The 21,253-nt window shown below is 47.1% G+C and overlaps 1 protein-coding gene across 1 annotated transcript in view; it reads left to right on the top strand.

Moving 5' to 3' along the window:
- The window catches only part of svep1 (sushi, von Willebrand factor type A, EGF and pentraxin domain containing 1), a gene marked incomplete at its 5' end in the record, with an annotated part of 111,231 nt that overhangs the window by 35,643 nt on the left and 54,335 nt on the right, over window positions 1-21,253 (top strand). The window contains 4 exons of the mRNA XM_084166004.1: window positions 12,709-12,867; window positions 13,579-13,758; window positions 15,584-15,763; window positions 19,084-19,278. Coding sequence (XP_084022130.1) covers window positions 12,709-12,867; window positions 13,579-13,758; window positions 15,584-15,763; window positions 19,084-19,278 — 714 coding nt within the window. The remainder of the gene's footprint in view (window positions 1-12,708; window positions 12,868-13,578; window positions 13,759-15,583; window positions 15,764-19,083; window positions 19,279-21,253) is intronic.

Genomic DNA, 21,253 nt, shown 5'->3' with positions numbered 1-21,253 from the left:
CGCTCAAAATTGGGAGTTGTTGAGACAAAATTGTTTATGTTAGTTCTACAGATAAATCTTCTATTTTCAACAGTAGGCATTTGCTTTCCAAACTGTACGTCTTTCCCGCGATAGTATTTAGAAATTTGGCGAACTGACAGCAGCAACCAACCATAGAAATATAATCCATAGATGGCAATTCCCATTCAAGCCAGGACTGGCAGCCATTGCTAGGGTAAGAGGTTCCAAACGCCTTCTATGGATTATATATGTCTATGGCCACAACGCAACAAGCTGTTATGGTGTGGAGTGTATTTTCCTGCCATGGTTTTGGTACACTTGTAGAATCTATGCCAAGGCGTATTGAAGCTTTTCTGGCAGCTCGTGGTGTCCCCACACCCTATTAAGTTTCAAGTTTTATTAGTCGTATGTACGGGATAAATCACAGAATACAGAGTTTATTCCGGAATACAGAGTTACGCAGGATAGCGTAAACCAGTCCAGTGTGCAAAACAGGCGCACTGGAACAAAACAGGCACACGGGGAAAATATACCCCCGCAATACAAAATACACATAGCTCAACCGAGCTACTCTCTCTTCACATTAAACAATCACCCACAAGGACAAGGGGGCAGAGGGAACACTTATACACGTACTAATGAGGGGATATGAACCAGGTGTGTGTAATAGACAAGACAAAACAAATGTAATGATGAGATGTGATGCAGCAGTGGCTAGAAGGCCGGTGACGACGAACGCCGAAGCCTGCCCGAACAAGGAGAGGAGGCAGCTTTGAAGTCATGACAGTACTCCCCCGGCCGGTCCTGGTAGTAGGACCGCAGGAACATACCCACATCCTGATTTACCCGTTCCACCTGCCCATTAGACCCGAGGTGGAAAACCAGAGGTCATGCTGACCGTGACCCACAGACGTTCCATGAACACCTTCCAGACCTTGGATGTGAACTGGGGACCCCAGTCAGACACTATGTCCTCTGGTACCCCGTAGTGCCGGAAGACGTGTGTAAACAGGGCCTCCGCAGTCTGCAGGGCCGTGGGGAGACCGGGAAGAGGAACGAGGCGGCAGGTCTTGGAAAAGCGGACCACAACAACCAGGATGTTGGTGTTACCTTGAGAGAGGGCAGATCAGTCAGGAAATCAATACTTAGGTGAGACCATGGCCGTTGTGGAACTGGTAAAGGCTGCAACTTACCCGCTGGGAGGTGCCTAGGTGCCTTACTCTGGGCAAACACTGAGCAGGAGGAGACATACACCCCCACGTCCTTAGCCAAGGTAGGCCACCAATACTTTCCGGTCAGGCAGCGCACTGTACGACCAATACCTGGGTGACCAGAGGAGAGGGACGCCTTTTCCCTAGTAGATCAGACGGTCACGGACAAGAGCAGACACGTACTGCAGCCCAGCTGCACACTGAGGTGGAGATGGCTCTGTGCGTAATGCCTGCTTTATATCCGCGTCCATCGCCCATACTACCGGCGCCACAATCTAGGAGAACGGGAGTATGTGGGTGTTGTCTCTGGGCCTCTCCTCTGTGTCGTACAGCCGTGACAGTGCGTCTGCCTTCACGTTCTCCGTACCCGGGATGTATGATAGAGTGAAATCAAACCGGGTGAAGAATAGAACCTGGCCTGGCGAGGGTTCAGCCTCCTCGCTGCCCAGATGTACTCCAGGTTACGGTGGTCCATCCAGACGAGGAAAGGGTGTTTTCGCCCCTTCGAGCCAGTGCCTCCACACGGTCAGGGCTCGGACAACAGCCAACAGCTCCCAATCACCAACGTCGTAGTTCTGCTTCGCCGGGCTAAGCTTCTTGGAGAAGAAGGCACAGGGGCAGAGCTGGGGTGGCGCGCCCGAGCGTTGAGATAGGACAGCGCCTATCCCTACCTCGGACACATCCACCTCCACTATGAACGGTAGTGATGGATCGGGGTGGGCCAGTACCGGGGCTGAGGTGAACAGACACCTCAGGTGCACGGGCGCAGACCGCCGTCTTTCTTCTTCACAAAAAATAAACTCGAGGAGGCGGGCGAAGTGGAGGGACATATAAACCCCTGGTGCAGGGAATCTGTGAAGTATGTCTCCATAGCCTCCGTTTCAGCCTGTGACAGGGGATACACATGACTACTAGGAGGCACGCCGTCTACCTGGAGGTTTATTGCGCAATCTCCCGCCCAATGAGGTGGTAACTTGGTCGCCTGTGTTTTGGAAAATACGTGCGCAAAATCAAGGTATTCGGGGGGAATGCGCACAGTGGAGGTACTGTCTGGACTTTCCACCGTGGTTGCACCAATGGAAACACTGAGACACCTACCCTGACACTCTCGCGACCAGCCCGTGAGAACCCCCTGCGGCCATGAGAAGGTGGGGTTGTGGAGTGCTAACCAAGGAATACCTAATACAACAGGGAAAGCAGGAGACTCAATAATAAAAAAAAGTGACTTGCTAGCGATGAGTCTCGTGGGTAACTATAGTGACTGGTGCTGTAACTTCCCTAACAAACCGGGACCCTAATGGTCGACTGTCAAGTGCTCTGATGGGGAGTGGAATGGATAGGGGAACCAATGAAATGCCTAGACTGTGTGAGAATGACCTGTCCATAAAGTTCCCAGCTGCGCCTGAATCGACTAGTGCCTTACACTGGGGAACTACAATGTAATCAGGAAAGTAGATGGGTAGGGTACAGTGCGCAGCAGAGCGCTCTGAACGAGTGTGGGTGTTCGATATCTGGGGTGAAGCGAGAGTGCCCTGCCTGCCGCCTCCAGACCCAAAAGAACGCTGACAACATTGTGGGGGGATATGTCATCTCGTGCCACCAGAGTGACACTGGCGCTGTCGGATCGCGGCTCCACCCAGCTCCATCATCTCGTGATCTGAGTCGGGCGGGGTTGGAACGGGCACACCCCCTCCAGGACGTCCTCTGGCCGCCAGCAGGTTGTCCAAGCGGATGGCCATGTCCACCAGTTGAGTGAAGGATAACATGGTGTCCCAGCAGGCTAGCTCCCTTCGGACGTCCTCCCGCAGATGGCACCGGAGGTCGTCGATGAGGCCCCACTCGTTCCACCCGGACACAGCTGCTAGAGTCCGGAACTCCAGTGCAAAGTCCTGCGCGGTCCTCGTCCCCTGCCTCAGGTGGACCAGCCGCTCGCCCGCCTCTCGACCCTCGGCCGGGTGATCGAAGACAGCCCGAAAGAGGCGAGCAAACTCCCCGTAGTTCATTCCAGACCGCGTTGGCCCACTCCAGGGCTTTCCCCGAGAGGCAGGAGACGAGGGCAGACACCTTCTCCCGCTCCGATGGGCCCGGGCTGATGCTGGAATAATAGAGCTCCAGTTGGAGGAGGAATCCCTGGCAGAGAGCAGCTGTCCCGTCGAAATCCCTTGTTCGGGATATATGGATCCCTCTGGGTGCTGGGGTGTGGGTGGCTGGATCCGGTCGCCCAGCTGGTCTAGACAGATCGGGTCCTCTCCTCTCCAGACGTTGGACGACCAGGAGAACCAGGTCCATTGCTTCTCCCAAGCTGGCTAGCATCGTTGAATGCTCCTGGACCCGTGCCACTGCTCCAGGCATGCTCTCCTCTCCCGCTGACTCCATAGCGGGTGGGTGATTCTGTGATGGGTGATTTGAAGGAGTTAGGCACAGGAGGGTAAATCACAGAATACAGAGTTTATTCCGGAATACATTGTTATGCAGGATAGCGGCAAACAGTCCAGTGTGCAAAACAGGCGCACTGGAACAAAACAGGCACACAGGGAAAATATACCCCGGCAATACAAAATACACGGAGCTCAACAGAGCTACTCTCTCTTCACATTAAACAATCACCCACAAGGACAAGGGGGCAGAGGGAACACTTATACACATACTAATGAGGGGATATGAACCAGGTGTGTGTAATAGACAAGACAAAACAAATGGAATGATGAGATGTGATGCGGCAGTAGCTAGAAGGCCGGTGACGACGAACGCCGAAGCCTGCCCGAACAAGGAGAGGAGGCAGCTTCGGAGGAAGTCGTGACACCTGTCTTGCTAAGCATTCAAAATGTAACGAGTACTTTTGGGTGTCAGGGAAAATGTATGGAGTAAAAAGTACAGTATTTTCTTTAGGAATGTAGTGGAGTAAAAGTAAAAGTTGTCAAAAATATAAATAGTAAAGTAAAGTACAGTACCCCAAAAAACTACTTAAGTAGTACTTAAAAGTATTTTTACTTAAGTACTTTACACCTCTGGGGGCCAGAACATAATTACAAATAATTGACCACATGAACCCCAAACAAAAACTATATTTGACTAGAACATAATAATTTCAAACCTTGATTAGATTAGGATACGATCACATACAGTATGTCTCTCTATGGCTGCGTTTACACAGGCAGTCCAATTCTGATCTTTTTTTCTCACTAATTGGTCTTTTTGACCAATCATATCAGCTCAGAAAATGATCTGATGTGATTGGTCAAAAGACCAATTAGTGTAAAAAAGATAAGAATTGGGCTGCTTGTGTAAATGCAGCCTATTATGTGTGGGAATACTTGGGAACAGATTTCCTAAAATTTAAATCACTTCGAGCTGATTTCCTGGTGTTTTTTTAGTCCTTAATGTCCAACAATGAAAATGTAAATAATAATTTTGCTCAGAAAAATCACGGGCCGCCAGTTGGGGAACCCTGCGCTAGACATACACACTCACACACATGCACACACATGCACACAAATATGCTCACTGCATACGCAAGCTTCACACGTGTATGTCCTTTCTTACTCTTAATTCACCCTATTTTTAGAATGCACTCTTGTCTGAGGGCCTCTCGGACTCTATCCCTCTCTCTCTTTCTCTCTTTCTCTCTCTCTCTCTCTCTCTCTCTCTCTCTCTCTCTCTCTCTCTCTCTCTCTCTCTCTCTCTCTCTCTCTCTCTCTCTCTCTCTCTCTCTCTCTCTCTCTCTCTCTCTCTCTCTCTCTCTCCACCCTATTCTCTCTTCTCCTTTCACCCTGACCCCTATTTCTCACTACATTTTTGTTCTCTCTCTCTCTTTCTCTCTTTCTCTCTCTCCTCTCCTCTCCCTCCTCCCCCTCTCTCCTCTCCCTTAGCATTGACCCCATCTCTCAGTAGGTGTTGTGTTAGTGTCAGGGTGTTCTGTGGTCTGTCCAGCGGTAGGTCCTGCAGGGAGAGGTGATGAAGAGGGGGCACACGCTCCGTCTGAGGCCCAGGGGCAGGGGTCAGGACGGGGGGAGGATTCAGGAAGTCGGCAGCTGCACTCTGGAACAAGGGCCTCTCTCTCTCTCTCTCTCTTTCTCATCCCTCTTCATCTTTCTTTCTCTTGGTCTTTCCTCTCTCTCAATTCTATTCAATTTAAGGGCTTTATTGGCATGGGAAACGTATGTTAACATTGCCAAAGCAAGTGAAGTATATAGTAAACAAAAGTGAAATAAACAATACAAATTAACAGTAACCATTACACTCAGAAGTTCCAAAAGAATAAAGACATTTAAAATGTCATATTATGTATATATACAGTGTTGTAACAATGTGCAAATAGTTAAAATACAAATGGGAAGTAAAATCGTTCCGTTTATATTTTTGTTCAGGACATAAAAAATATGGGTTGTATTTACAATGGTGTTTGTTTTTCACTGGTTGCCCTTTTCTTGTGGCAACAGGTTACAAATCTTGCTGCTGTGATGGCACACTGTGGTATTTCACCCAGTAGATAAGGGAGTTTATCAAAATTGGGTTTGTTTTCGAATTCTTTGTGGATCTGTGTAATCTGAGGGAAATATGTGTCTCTAATATGGTCATACATTTTGCAGGAGGTTAGGAAGTGCAGCTCAGTTTCCACCTCATTTTGTGGGCAGTGTGCACATAGGCTGTCTTCTCTTGAGAGCCAGGTCTGCCTACGGCAGCCTTTCTCAATAGCAAGGCTATGCTCACTGAGTCTGTACATAGTCAAAGCTTTCGTTAAGTTTGTGTCAGTCACAGTGGTCAGGTATTCTGCCACTGTGTACTCTCTGTTTAGGGCCAAATAGCATTCTAGTTTGCTCTGTTTTTTTTGTAAATTCTTTCCAATGTGTCAAGTAATTATCTTTTTGTTTTCTCATGATTTGGTTGGGTCTAATTGTGTTGTTGTCCTGGGGCTCTGTGGAGTCTGTTTGTGATTGTGAACAGAGCCCCAGGACCAGCTTGCTTAGGGGACTCTTCTCCAAGTTCATCTCTCTGTAGGTAATGGCTTTGTTATGGAAGGTTTGGGAATCACTTCCTTTTAAGTGGTTATAGAATTTAACGGCTCTTTTCTGGATTTTGATAATTAGCGGGTATCGGCCTAATTTTGCTCTGCATGCATTATTTTCGTTGTACACAGAGGATATTTTTGCTGAATTCTGCATGCAGAGTCTCAATTTGGTGTTTGTCCCATTTTGTGAATTCTTGGATGGTGAGCGGACCACAGACCTCACAACCATAAAGGGCAATGGGTTCTATAAATGATTCAAATATTTTTAGCCAGATCCTAATTGGTATGTCGAATTTTATGTTCCTTTTGATGGCATAGAAGGACCTTCTTGCCTTGTCTCTCAGATCGTTCACAGCTTTGTGGAAGTTACCTGTGGCAATGATGTTTAGGCCGAGGTATGAATCTTTTTTGTGTGCTCTAGGGCAACGGTGTCTAGATGGAATTTGTATTTGTGGTCCTGGCAACTGGACCTTTTTTGGAACACCTTTATTTTTGTCTTACTGAGATTTACTATCATGGCCCAGGTCTGACAGAATCTGTGCAGAAGATCTAGGTGCTGCTGTAGGCCCTCCTTGGTTGGTGACAGAAGCACCAGATCATCAGCAAACAGTAGACGTTTGACTTCAGATTCTAGTAGGGTGAGGCCGGGTGATGCAGACTGTTCTAGTGGCCTCGCCAATTCGGTGATATATATGTTGAAGAGGGTGGGGCTTAAACTGCATCCCCTGTCTCACCCCACGGCCCTGTGGAATGAAATGTGTGTGTTTTTTGCCAATTTTAACTGCACACTTGTTGTTTGTGTACATGGATTTTATAATGTTGTATGTTTTTCCCCCAACACATTTGCTCAATACATTGTTTCACTGAGGAAATGAACTAGTCTGCTGTTAATGATAATGCAGAGGATTTTCCCAAGGTTGCTGTTGATGCATATCCCACGGTAGTTATTGGGATCAAATTTTATTGGCGTGATCAATCCTTGGTTCCAAATATTGGGGAAGATGCCAGAGCTAAGGATGCTGTTAAAGAGTTTAAGTATAGCCAATTGGAATATGTGGTCTGTATATTTTATCATTTCATTGAGGATACCATCAACACCACAGGCCTTTTTGGGTTGGAGGGTTTGTATTTTCTCTCTCTCTCTCTCTCTCTCTCTCTCTCTCTCTCTCTCTCTCTCTCTCTCTCTCTTTCTCTCTTTCTCTCTTTCTCTTTCTCTTTCTCTTTCTCTTTCTCTTTTCTCTTTTCTCTTTCTCTTTCTCTTTCTCTTTCTCTTTCTTCTTTCTCTTTCTCTTTCTCTCTCTCTCTCTCTCTCTCTCTCTCTCTCTCTCTCTTCTCTCTCTCTCTCTCTCTCTCTCTCTCTCTCTCTCTCTCTCTCTCTCAGATACTCGATACACTGTTTCACTCACTTTCTGCTATTAGTCCAAACCAGGAACCATATGAGTGAACACAGCTCCACTTTTGTCCCCATAGGAGAACCCTTTTTGGTTCCAGGTAGAACCCTTTTTGGTTCCAGTTAGAACCCTTTTGGGTTCCATGTAGAACCTTCTGTAGAAAGGGTTCTACATGGAACCAAAAAGGTTCCTCCTGTAACCTTCAAAGGGCTCTCCTATAAGGTCCTTTAAGGTTCTAGATAGCATCTTTTTTTATAAGAGTGTATAGTCTGCATCCCAAATGACACCCAAAGCCCTGGTCGAAGGTAGTGCACTATATAGGGAATAGGCTTCTATTTGGGACACAACCATAATGTGCAAGACAGAATATCTCAGGCTGGCCTTGAAAATCCACCAGAGGTATGTAGCAATTTGGGTAAACTCAGATTTCTATGGGGATGAGATGCAGTAAGCAGCTAAACAGGGAAGGAAAGACAGATGTTGGATGACAGTTCCCATCCAGGACACCAGTCTGGAGGATCCAGAGAGAGATCCGGGGAGTTTTTTTTCCATGAGAGTCTCCCCCCAGACCGATGCTCTGTTCCTGGCCAGATGGGCCGTTGTATCCCCCCCTCCTCAGACATCTGGACAGCTCGACACCAGACCTCATATCAGTGGTTCATTACAGCTCTATAGTGTTGTGTGACTTAGGCTATAGCCTCGGAATTCCGCAAGCCCTTTGTATGATTAGGGAATGCTATGCGTGTGTGCTGTTGTCATGGAAACCAGGGGTGGAAGGCCACAGGTGTCACGGTTATTAACTTAAGGGTGACTGAGAAAGATGACAGAGGGGTCAGCGATTGGGGACTGGAGGTGTGTGTTAGTGTGTGTGTGTGTGTGTGTGTGCGTGTGTGTGCGTGTGTATGTATGCGTGTGTGTGTTATTTATTTGTGTGCCCTATGACCCTAGGAGTGCTGGATACTCAAACTTAATTCGTCCGCGGTATCAGTTGACTTTTTTTGGTATGAACTCCTCTGGTGACCTAGAGACAATATGTCACATTGAGGTGTATAATATGTTATTATGTAGCTACAGTCCCTTGGTCTTTGTGAATTTATGTTTTAGGTTTTTTACCCCCGGCTAGCTGGACATTTTCAGTGGCGGTTTGGGGACTTAAACATCCATGTGAAGTCATGTTATTTTTAAGAATAGAAAGTGTCCTTGGATGTGAACATTGTTTTCTCTGTTAAAAACACAGGGATTTAAAACCCATCCGACAGAATCACAACAAGAGGCCTTGTCTGGCCACAAGTGGTGTGGCTGCGGTCCAGAGTTAGAGACCGTTTAGATGTATGTTTGACTTGTTCTGTCTCAATTGTTAGTCTTAGAAGAGAACAGGCATACAGTAGGGTTTAGGCTACAGTGTACACCCATTTACAAAGGAGGACCACAGGGATTGCGTCTGTGCATCAGTACAGTAGATATTAGGCTTAAGATATGTTTGTATTTAACGTTTTATCTAGACTTAAAAGGATAGCTATGGCTATTTTCAGAGAACAAACAAAATAGCAGTGATTTATGTAGTATGTTCCCCCGTTGTTCCCCACATGGGAAGAGTAAGATTAACTAAGGAAGAGACACACTAACAGTCTATGGGAAAGCACTAGTGGACTTTTCGCAGAGGGGGGAATTTGTTAGACTCAGCGAATCTGTCAATCAGAGATATAAATTATTCTATCTGTTATTGGGAACTGAGATGTGCAGATGTGTTGGGTATTCTTCTGGATTCACTTTCAGGGTTTCCGTTTGTCTGTTTCGATCCCACTAATCGAATACAGGCTCCCAACGGTCTCCAGAGATGAAGAAGATTCTCGTGTGATAGTGACTTCTTTCGCTTCTTTAGAGACCTCTTTGGCTCCAATGGTTGGGTTCACGAGCCAGTCTAAATGATTTACTTCATCATTTTATGAGGAAGAAATTAGGGAGACGAATCTGTCTGGTACTGGATGTTATTGTGTTGAAAGAGATGGACAATTACGTCCTCCTAACATCTTTGGCCAAAGTTGCATCCTACCAACACGCACTTGAGGATTGACGTCTCGCACACATTTCCATTAATATTGACCCAAAACCTACACCTTTCTTCTTTCTGTCGGGATATCATTCGGTTTCAAACATTTAAATAGTAGGCTAAAGTGTGAAAGCCAAGCTCTGAGCTTTCAACTAACACTTTCACCAGAATCCTCATCACCATCAGGGTTAAACACACACAACACTTCACTCTCTCTCACACAACCTGACCAAACTGATTTAATAAGTCTGCTTTATTTCAGGCAGCAGAGAGAGCGAGGTCACAGACCCAGAGAAAGAGGGGAACTCACTCTGTAATTGTCTTCCTCCTCCTCCATTTTGGGGTTTCCAGGAGGAAGAGGGTTAGAAGTTCATTACTCAGGAGTTATGTGACACACAGCTGGCTAGCAGAGCAGCAGACCTCCTTCTCCTGATCCACATTGTTCTCCTACTTCAATTAGTCCCTGGTGTTGGTCCATTCTGCTCCACTCCGTGAGGGTATTTTAACCTGGGCCTGGGCGCACACTCTCCAATGTACAGATCATCTGGACTGGACCCGTCACGGCCCACTTCCTGCCCAAAAGGAGGGTATAGATAGGAGTTAGACAGTGGATTTGTAACTTGGAGATGTAAAGCACTCTCTTTGTGGGTCATTGCGGCCTGAAGCAGATGTGTTGCATGGTTCTTGCTATTGATATACTTTCAGGGTTTCCATCAGTCTTTTCCAGTCTCAAATTCACTATCAGTTGGTCTTCTTGGCTAAGGTCAGTTCATGGAATTTCTGAACATAACTCATGAAAGGATGGAGACCCATTCAGTTCATACGATACACACTTAGGAGCATATATCACTAGTACATTTTGCTGGTACACATTTAGGAAGTTCACAACATTATTTTTCCAACACCGTCTTTTATTCCGGTGTTCTCAGAGTTATTAGTCTACCTTTCTCTCTTTCGTCTTTTCCCTCTATCTATCCCTCCTTCTCTCTCCCTCCCTCTCCCTCGCTGCCAGTACACAGTGTGTTTCTCTGTGAGAGGCAGGTCTGGTTCCTCTGAACTCTCCCCCTGTAGAGAATATTCCAGGGCCCAAATCCACAAAGCGTCTCAGAGTTGGAGTGTTGATCTAAGATCCTCCTGTCTATTCTTCATCATTTAAATGGCCAAATTGGACCTAGATTCTCCTACATTGAGATGCTGTATGAATACGAGCCCAAGTCTGTTACTAATCCCAGTGTCCATCTGAGCCAGCCGACCAGCCAGTCCAGACCAAGTTTCCAGTCCAGGAATTAAAATTACACTTATTTAAACAGTATTTCCACTGTTTCACTACAAGTGAAATATTATTCACGTATAAATAACTGGGCTTCCTGTAAACTTTTAAATGGAGGCTATTAAAGGGGTTCCAGGAGCCTCAAAGTAAACGATGAGAAGACATTCAGACATTTACCTTCAGGTTCTGCTGCTTGCTTATGTAAGGCCTGTCTGACCTCCGACTTCAAAGGCAGAATGTGGAAATCATTGAGTATGTATGGGCTACTTCAGTTATCAGGCAGGTAGCTTAGTTGTTAAGAGTGCTGTGCCAGTAACCGAAAAGTTGCTGGTTCTAAGCCCTGAGCCGACTAGGTGAAAAATCTGTCTGTGCCCTTGAGCAAGGCACTTAACCCTAATTGCTCCTGTAAGTCGCTCTGGATAAGAGCGTCTGCTAAATGACGTAAATGTAAGTACACACACACACAGATCCAATAGCAGCAGAGCAGTTAGTTAGAACCACATAGTCCACACATGGCTGATGTTTAATGTGGGTGAGAGCGAGGGGGCTATTCCAGGCTGCTGATTGGGCGGGTGGTTAATGGCACTTGGCTGACCCTGGTGTGCTTAGGTGGGGAATGAGTGTGTGTTGGCATGGAGGATCCATTCCTGTGGCGATACCTAGGGCCTAACACCAGGGCATGGGAGAGAGAGGGGGGGAGGGAGAGAGAGAGAGGGGGGGAGGGAGACAGAGAGAGGGTGGAGGGAGAGAGAAAGAAAGAGGGGAGGAGAGAAACAGAGAGAGAGAGACTACAGCTGCTGGTACCTTGGCACTAAAACAACCCTGGAAAGTCACACCACCAGCTGAGTGTTGGGGAGTTATTTACTTCTGAACACCAATTAGTCAGATCAACACCATGGATGCTCTATAACACTCACTGTACTGTATGTTCTGATTACAACAACAGTGTTTTCTGTCCTTCGCCCATACTTAGACTTCTACCTAGACGGTCTAGCTCGCTTGATAGCTGTGTACTGTATATATTGCAAAATGTTATTGTTAAATCCATACAGTGTGCCATTGATTTGATTAGTGCTGATTGAGTATATAAAGTAGCCCATTCCATTACAGTGAATTGGAGATAACGATTGTTTCTATTAGTCTGATCAATTTGCTGACTTTCTGAACAGTTAACTGGTCTGTAATACAAGGGATACATTGAGATGGCCATCCTTTTCTGTGAGGATGATTTAGTGTGTACAGTACAGATGTAGGATCTTAATTTGAACCAGTTTGCTACAGCAGGAAAATAATCCTGCAGCAAAAGGAAATGTGAATTATTATGTGGATTATAATTAATGGACATTTTTGTAGGGGTTGATATATTTTTGTAAGGGAAAATCAAGTCTGAAATTTCAAAGTGGAAATTACAAACTTCAGAAGACTTTTTAAACCTCAAAACAGACGAAAAAAAGTATCAATAGGGTGATCAAATTAAGATCCTACATCTGTAGATGGAGGAATGTTTGAAAACAAGCTCACTAGCTCTATAACCAGACAGCTTCCTGACTTGGCTGATCAGCCTCAGATGCTTCTAACACAAAGCAGAACTGCCAAGTCAATAGGACTATAATACAGCTCAGAGATCTCAGCATTTGCTCATGGATATGTTTTTGTGTTTGTGTATGTATACAGTATTTACGTGTGTGTGGTCAGTCCTTCTTTTACATGCAATTAATTACTTTTCTAGGTGTGTTTAGTCTATCACCAAGTGTTTTGTCTCTGTCTCCTCTTTACAGCGTGCCCACCAGGCACCTACAAACCGGAGGGCACCCCAGGAGGCCTGAGCACCTGCCTGCTGTGTCCTGACCAGCACCACACCTCCCAACCCGGCAGCACCTCACCCAGCGACTGTGTCTGCAAGCAGGGTTACAGGTCCCAAGGGAAGACCTGCGAAGGTAACGCTGTCCAGACCCAAATGGTATCCTATGCCCTTTTTGGGGGAAGCATATGTGGGGTACGGGGGGTATGGGGTGCCATTTGGGACGTAGACTTAAATAGTCGGAAACACAGGGCAGATTTCCCGGACACAAAGTAGGTCCAAGTCCTGGACTAAAAAGCATATTCAACGGAGAACGCTCCATAGCTTTTAAGTCCAGAATTAGGCTTAATCTACGTCTTGGAAACCGGCACACATGTACTGTATAAACACACATATTCACCCTCAAACACACTTAGTATGTTTCTTGAAGTACGTACAGTAGTAATAACCGACCCCTAAGAATGAGTCAACAGCGTGCTGTGTCAGACTTCCCCCTCTTGCTACAGCTGAGAGAGGTCACTTCCCAAATAACACCATATCCCCATCATTTCATTTCAGTCATTTAGCAGACGCTCTTATCCAGAGCGACTTACAGTAGTGAGTGCATACATGTTCATATTTGTTCGTACTGGTCCCCCATGGGAATCGAACCCACAACCCTGGCATTGCAAGTGCCATACTCTACCAACTGAGCCACACGGGACCACATGGGACCCTACAACCTACATAGTGCACTACTTTTGACCCTACATCTGTCAGTGCAGTGAGTGAATCTTATCTCATCTAATGTTTTTCATTTTTGACCCTTTTCTCTTCCCCTCCATCTCTCCGTCCTCTCCATCTCCAGTGGTGTACTGTCCAGAGCTGTCTCCTCCAGGGAATGGTTTCTTCATCCACAATGTGTGTAATAACCAGTTCAATGTGGCCTGCGGGGTGCGATGCCAGCCTGGCTACGATCGACTGGGTAGTGGCATCAGACTGTGCCAGCCAGACGGGACATGGTCAGGCTCTCCGCCCAGCTGCAGAGGTGAGAGGGTAGTTTCAATAAATTCCCTGGTTTTCCAGAAATCCCGGTTGAAGTCTTCCCGGAACCAAGAAGGAATAAGCAAGAAATCCGGAATCCTTCAACCAGGATTTCTGGAAAACCAGGCAATTTCTTGAAAGTTCCTGGAATTTTGCAACCCTAACGAAGTATGCACACACACACACACACACACACACACACACACAGTAACGTAATGCATGCACACACGCACACACAAAATCTTTTTTTCTGTCCGATATGTGTCTGCTTCATGCCTCTCTCTCTCCTTTCTATCTTCATATCTGCTTCTCTTTGTTGTTGTTGTTGTTGTTGTTGTTGTTGTTGTTGTTGTTGTTGTTGTTGTTGCTCTCTCTTCATTTCTTTCTTTCTCTGTCTGAATCTCATCATGTTCCTCCTCATGCTCTCACTCATCACATCTAATTCTTTGTGATTCTCATATTTCAGTGTTGGTATTATATCGCTGGCATCTTTTCATTGTGTATGCATTTATTTTGATTTGATTTATTTTACCAGGTAACTTGACTGAGAACACGTTCTCATTTACAGCAACGACCTGGGGAATAGTTACAGAGGAGAGGAGGGGGGATGAATGAGCCAATTGGAAACTGGGGAAGATTAGGTGGCCATGATGGTATGAGGGCCAGATTGGGAATTTAGCCAGGACACCGGGGTTAACACCCCTACCATGGGATCTTTAGTGAACACAGAACGTTTTAATGTGACCACTGTTCCTGATTATTACCCCTACACACGCACACACCAAACACACGCACGCTCCCACGCTCACACACGCTCACACACACACACACACACACACACACCAAACACACGCACGCTCCCACGCTCACACACACACGCACACACACACACACACCAAACACACGCACGCTCCCACGCTCACACACACACACACACACACAAAGAGACTGCTCCCAGCAGTTGTTTATTCAACACGTGTCCTTTATAAATCATTATTCAACAATGGGAACCTCTTCAAAGAGGCTCTGAATCTCCATCTGACGTTCCAACGCATTCATAAACATTTATGGGACATACATCGGCCTATCAGGGAGACACACACACACACACACACACAAATATACACAAATACACCCACACACACACACACACACACACACACACACAAATACACATACATTAAGTTGGTAAGAGGCTTGTTAAGTTGGAGCATGGTGTGTGGAGTCAGTGTGGAGAGTATCTGGCTGGTGTGTCAACATTTTCACTGTAGATTAAGATCATGTGTGTTTGGATTGAATTATGGGTAAATATTTACTGGGATCACTACTGTGTGCCAGCAGCTGCAGAGAGAGAGAGAGAGAGAGGGAGAGAAAGTGTGTGTGTGCATGGATGCCTGCCTGCTTGCCTGCGCGTGCATGTCTGTGTGTGTGTCTCTCTCTGACTGTCTGTCAGTCTGTCTTGTTCCACTGTGGGACTCCCATCCAGTTAAACTTTTAGGGAGGGCGTCTCCTAAAAGACTGTCTATCATTGATGATGAAAACCAACACACTAAACACACTCTCTTAGACATCAGGCTAACTAGGACCAGCCGTCCAGGATCATTGCAGTAGAGCAAATGTCTTTCTCTCTCTCTCTCTCCCTCTCTCTCTCTCTCTCTCTCTCTCTCTCTCTCTCTCTTGCTCTCCCTCACTCTCTCTCTCTCTCTCGCTCTCTCTCTCTCTCTCTCTCTCCTCTCCTCCTTCTCTTAGTTTAATCAGATATTTTCATTGCAGTTAGACTGGCCAGTCTCTAAGTCTTGTGTCCTGTTCTGTTCCTCTGTGTACCACAGTGCGCTCCTGTCCCGCCCTCTCCCCGCCCCAGCACGGACACATGAACTGCAGCAAGGGTGGCGCCTCCTACAGGGCGGCGTGTGAGGTGCGCTGTGCCAAGGGCTACAGGCTGGAGGGTGATGCCAGGCTCAGCTGTCAGGCCGACTCACAGTGGAGTGGGATCCAACCACGGTGTGTGGGTAAGCCTGCAGGAACCTCCTACCCCGCTATCACCCTAAAACCTCACTCTACCCCGCTCTCCCTCATCACAGAGCGGGACCCTTGGTGTCTTCACCTCATACTCCATCTCTGTCACTGAACAACCTTGACTCCAGCCAGAGTTCAGTGTGTCTGTTTTGTGAGTCCTCCAGTGTTCCTCTGACAATGAATTATTAGGTGAAAGGTCAGAATTAAGCATTGTACTGGGGTGTTGGTGTACAATACTGTACGCACACACACACACACACACACTTGAAACAGAACACAGTGGTTAAACATATGGTGTGGATTTGCTTGCAGCCACACTACATCACTCTATCTGCCTGCTCATAACAAAAGAGCCTGACACAGGAACACACACACACACACACACGCCCAACATGTGCACGTACTGTCACACCCTGCTCGGGGACTCAATATGTTGAGCCAGGGTGTGTTCATTCTATGTTTCTGTTTCTCTGGTGGGTGTTCTAGGTGGTTTATTTTCTATGTTTGCCGGTGTGACTCCCAATCAGAGGCAAACGAGTGTCAGCTGTCGGCTGTTTGTCTCTGATTGGGAGCCATATTTAATCTATCTGTTTTTCTTTCGGGTTGTGGGATTTTGTTCGTATTTGGTTGTGTAAACCGTAGACATCACGTTTTTCGTCTCTGTTGTTTTTGATCGTGTGATCATTCATTTAATAAATATGTTCACCCTCAACGCTGCGCCTTGGTCTCTCCATGACGATCGTGACAGAAAATCCACCAAGACCAGACCAAGCAGCGTGTCCAAGGGCCATCGCCAAATGATCTCCGTGGCAGCTTCGACTGGGTCAAGCCCATTGAGGAGTTGAGTGAGGAGGGTTGGAGACAGAGGAGCGAAAGGTGGGAGAGAATGTTGGAGGCCTGGAGAGACCCCCAGAAATTTTTTAGGGGGGGGCTCACGACATCGGGGCAGCAGGAGGCCGCTATGGAGCGGTCCAGCGGGGTTGCAGAGGAGGCCGCCAGGTTACGGGGGCTACTGGTAGAAGAGGAGATGGAAGGTGTAGAGGCACGGCGAGAGGTACTGGCGGGTGTTGCCAGTCCGGTCCGGCCCGTTCCAGATCCCGGTGTGGAGCCAGTGGTGTGTGTGCCCAGTACGGTCCGGTCTATTCCTGCTCCCCGCACCAAACCTACGGTGTGCGTCGACAGCCCAGCCCGGCCCGTTCCTGCGCTCCGCACCGAGTCTGTGGTGCGCGTCGCCAGCCCAGCCCTGCCTGTCCTTGCTCTACGCACAAAGCCTACGGTGTGCGTCGCCAGCCCAGCCCGGCCTGTTCCTGCTCCACGCACAGAGCCTACGGTGTGCGTCGCCAGCCCGACCCGGCCTGTTCCTGCCACTCGCATCAAGCCAGGGGTGCGAGTCGTCAGCCTGGTTCAGCCCGTTCCTGCTACTCGCACCAAGCCAGGGGTACGAGTCGTCAGCCTGGTCCAGCCCGTTCCTGCTACTCGCACCAAGCCAGGGATGCGAGTCGTCAGCCCTGTCCGGCTCGTTCCTGCTCTCCGCACCAAGTCTGTGGTGCGCGTCGCCAGCCCATTCCGGTCCATTCCTGCTCCACGCACCAAGCCAGGGGTGTGCATCGTCAGCCCGGTCCGATCCGTTCCTGTTCCACGCACCAGGCCAGGGCGCGTGTCGTCAGTCCGGCTCCGGCCAGCGGGGCTAGACAGGACCAGGGGTACTTTGGGGGGTTGGAGAGGAAGTGGGGATCTAGCCCAGAGCCGGAGCCGCCGCCGAGGAATGCCCACCCAGCCCTCCCCTGTTTTCCGCTCGTATTTAGGCGCGGTCGCAGTCCGCGCCTTTAGGGGGGGTACTGTCACAGCCTGGCTCGGGACTCAATATGTTGAGCCAGGGTGTGTTCATTCTATGTTTTCTGTTTCTCTGGTGGGTGTTCTAGGTGGTTTATTTTCTATGTTTGCCGGTGTGACTCCCAATCAGAGGCAAACGAGTGTCAGCTGTCGGCTGTTTGTCTCTGATGGGAGCCATATTTAATCTATCTGTTTTTCTTTCGGGTTGTGGGATTTTGTTCGTATTTGGTTGTGTAAACCGTAGACATCACGTTTTTCGTCTGTTGTTTTGATCGTGTGATCATTCATTTAATAAATATGTTCACCTCAACGCTGCGCCTTGGTCTCTCCATGACGATCGTGACACGTACACACACTCTCCACACACAGGCACCACCACATGTCAGACACACAAACACACACAAAAGGGGCAGACGGTAGTGTTTTACCCACAAACCTCCGGCCGCTCCACTTTGGCCTCCAATGAGTCACTGTCTCTCTCTCTCTCTCTCTCTCTCTCTCTCTCTCTCTCTCTCTCTCTCTCTCTCTCTCTCTCTCTCTCTCTCTCTCTCTCTCTCTCTCTCTCTCTCTCTCTCTATCTATTTAAAAGCTACAGACGTCTAACCAAAGGCACTCATTTAGTTTCTGTTTATTGACTCCTATCTCCGCCGGATGAAGTTCTGATTGAGTTACAGTTTGTTTGTGTAGTAGTGTAACGTGATCACTGGCTGCTTCGCTAAAAGGGGCTGGAGATATTTTCTTTTAATCTGAGGAAATCTCCACTGTTATTTTGAGAGGAGAGGACAGCATTTCTCCTATTGCTCTCCTCTCCTTTCTTCCTCCATTCCTCTCCTCTCCCCCTCCACTTCTCTTTTCCTCCTCTCCTCTCCTCTCTTCCTCCTCTCCTCCAAATCTGACTCCATCTAACAGCCAAAAGACTAGAGATTGATCCGGGGACAGTTCTGGGTGGAAGCCACTCACAAGCGATATGTCCAAGAATACATTAAACCCCTTGCTTGTAATAGCTCTGTGGTCTTATATTAATTTCCGAGGACATTCTTGTTTCTTTTGTACTGAAAGTGATTTACTGCTCCAGAAAATTGGTTTATTGCATGACGACTGAGTGAGCCTTGTTTAAAGGCCAGAGAGATTCATTCTCTGTAGGGTGAAAACACAGGAAACAGGTTGATGTGCTCCAAGATTTTTCTCTTCTTTTCCTTCCCCAGTTCCGTTACTGTAACTCTTTGTGTTCCTCTGCTTTATGTAGTTGAAGTCAATGCAGTCAATTTGTTGTGACTGTCAAACACAAATATTATCAGTTAGGGCATGGAGTTTTCCCTGACCATGTGACCTGACCACGAAAAACTCATTCATAGTATATCTCATCTTCTGTCTCATCTCCTCTCTCTCTCTCTCTCTCTCTCTCTCTCTCTCTCTCTCTCTCTCTCTCTCTCTCTCTCTCTCTCTCTCTCTCTCTTTATATATATATATATATCCTCAGAGGTGCGTTGTCCCCCCATGGTGACTCTGAAGAACGTCCTGCTGTCGCCCCCTGCCTGTGGACAGAGGAAAGTGAAGCCTGGCACCTTGTGCCGCCTTGCCTGTCGCCACGGTTACCGTCTCCAGGGAGCCCTGGAGTCACGCTGTCTCTCCTCTGGGGACTGGAGCGCTAACGTCCATAAAGCCACCTGCACAGGTAACAAAATGTAGGATACTGTGTGTGTGTGTGTGTGTGTGTGTGTGTGTGTGTATATATGCTCATGAGACAGTTTTCCATGAACCCCTTCTGCATCTTCCGTGCATTTCTTTCCATGTGAACCTTCTGCTGGCGGCTTTAGTAGTCCCTAGTACAGAGCAGAACCAATCCCTGTGTTTGAGGGTTGGGGGAACAACACTGTAATTGCATACAGCTTCTCCAGATGCTTTGCAGGTGAAACAGGTGGCTGTAGAATGAGTACTGTTTTGACTTTATATCCATACACACATCCACACACACGCACATACGGACACACGCATGCACGCACACGCACACACACACATACACACACATCCCTCATGGCCTCCAATAGAAGGCAGGCTAATTAAGGTTGTGTCATTATAACGAGGAAGAGAAAAGAGGAAGAGATGTCATGAAGATGAAATGATTGGAGAGGGATGGGGGATGTCATTGAGATGAAAAGATAGAGGGTTAGTCATCCACACGATGGCTGAGGCCAGGGTGGGTCTGCTCTGGTTCTCTTCGCACTGACACTTCTGCCCTCCTCATCCCTCTCTTTTTGATATGGAGGGAGGGAGGGAGGGAGGGAGAGAGAGAAATATAGGGAGAGGAGGACAAGAAGAACAGAGAGCAAAATAGAGAGAGGGAGAAATAAGAAGAGAGAAAGTAAGATGAGAAAGAAGAGAAGAGAGTAGAGAAGAGAGAAGAGTAGAGAATAGAGAAAAGAAGAGTAGAGAGAATAGAATAGAAGAGTAGAGGGAAGAGTAAAGTAGAGAGAATAGAAGAGTAGAGTAGAGTAGAGAGAAGAGAAGAGAAGAGAAGAGAAGAAAGAAGAGAAGAGAATAGAAGGGTAGAGAGAATAGAAGGGTAGAGAGAAGAGAAGGGTAGAGAGAAGAGAATAGTAGAGAGAAGAGAAGAGACGAGTAGAGAGAAGAGAAGAGTAGAGAGAATAGTAGAGAGAAGAGAATAGTAGAGAGAAGTGTAGAGAGAACAGAAGAGTAAAGAGAAGAGAATAGTAGAGAGAAGAGAAGAGAAGAGAAGAGATAAGAGAAGAGAAGAGATAAGAGAAGAGTAGAGAGAAGGGAAGAGTAGAGAGAAGAGTAGAGAGAAGAGAAGAGTAGAGAGAAGAGTAGAGAGAAGAGAAGAGAAGAGTAGAGAGAAGAGAAGAGTAGAGAGAAGAGAAGTATAGAGAGAAGAGAAGAGTAGAGAGAAGAGAAGAGAAGAGTAGAGAGAAGAGAAGAGTAGAGAGAATAGAAGAGTAGAGAGAATAGAAGAGTAAAGAGAAGAGAAGAGAAGAGAAGAGAAGAGAAGAGAAGAGAAGAGAAGAGAAGAGAAGAGAAGAGAAGAGAAGAGAAGAGAAGAGAAGAGAAGAGAAGAGAAGAGAAGAGAAGAGAGAGAGAAGAGAAGAGAAGAGAGAAGGGTAGAGAGAAGAGAAAAGTAGAGAGAATAGAAGTGTAGAGAGAAGAGAAGAGTAGAGAGAAGAGAAGAGCATAGTAGAGAGAATAGAATTTTACATTTTACATTTTAGTCATTTAGCAGACGCTCTTATCCAGAGCGACTTACAGTTAAGTGAATACATTTTTATACTGGCCCCCAGTGGGAATTGAACCCACAACCCTGGCGTTGCAAACACCATGCTCTATCAACTGAGCTACATCCCTGCCGGCCATTCCCTCCCCTACCCTGGACGACGCTGGGCCAATTGTGCGCCGCCCCATGAGTCTCCCGGTCGCGACAGAGCCTGGATTCAAACCAGGATCTCTAGTGGCAGAGTTAGCACTGCGATGCAGTGCCTTAGACCACTGCGCCACTCAGGAGGTTAGAATAGAATAGTAGAGAGAAGAGAAGAGAAGAGAAGAGAAGAGAAGAAAAGAAAAGAAAAGAGAAGAGAAGAGAAGAGAAGAGAAGAGAAGAGAAGAGAAGAGTGAAGAGTAGAGTAGAGTAGAGTAGAGAG

Source organism: Coregonus lavaretus (genome assembly GCF_964263955.1).
Source record: "Coregonus lavaretus genome assembly, chromosome: 7".
In the NCBI taxonomy this organism is placed as follows: Eukaryota; Metazoa; Chordata; class Actinopteri; order Salmoniformes; family Salmonidae; genus Coregonus; species Coregonus lavaretus.
This window is presented reverse-complemented; position numbering and strand designations above follow the sequence as displayed.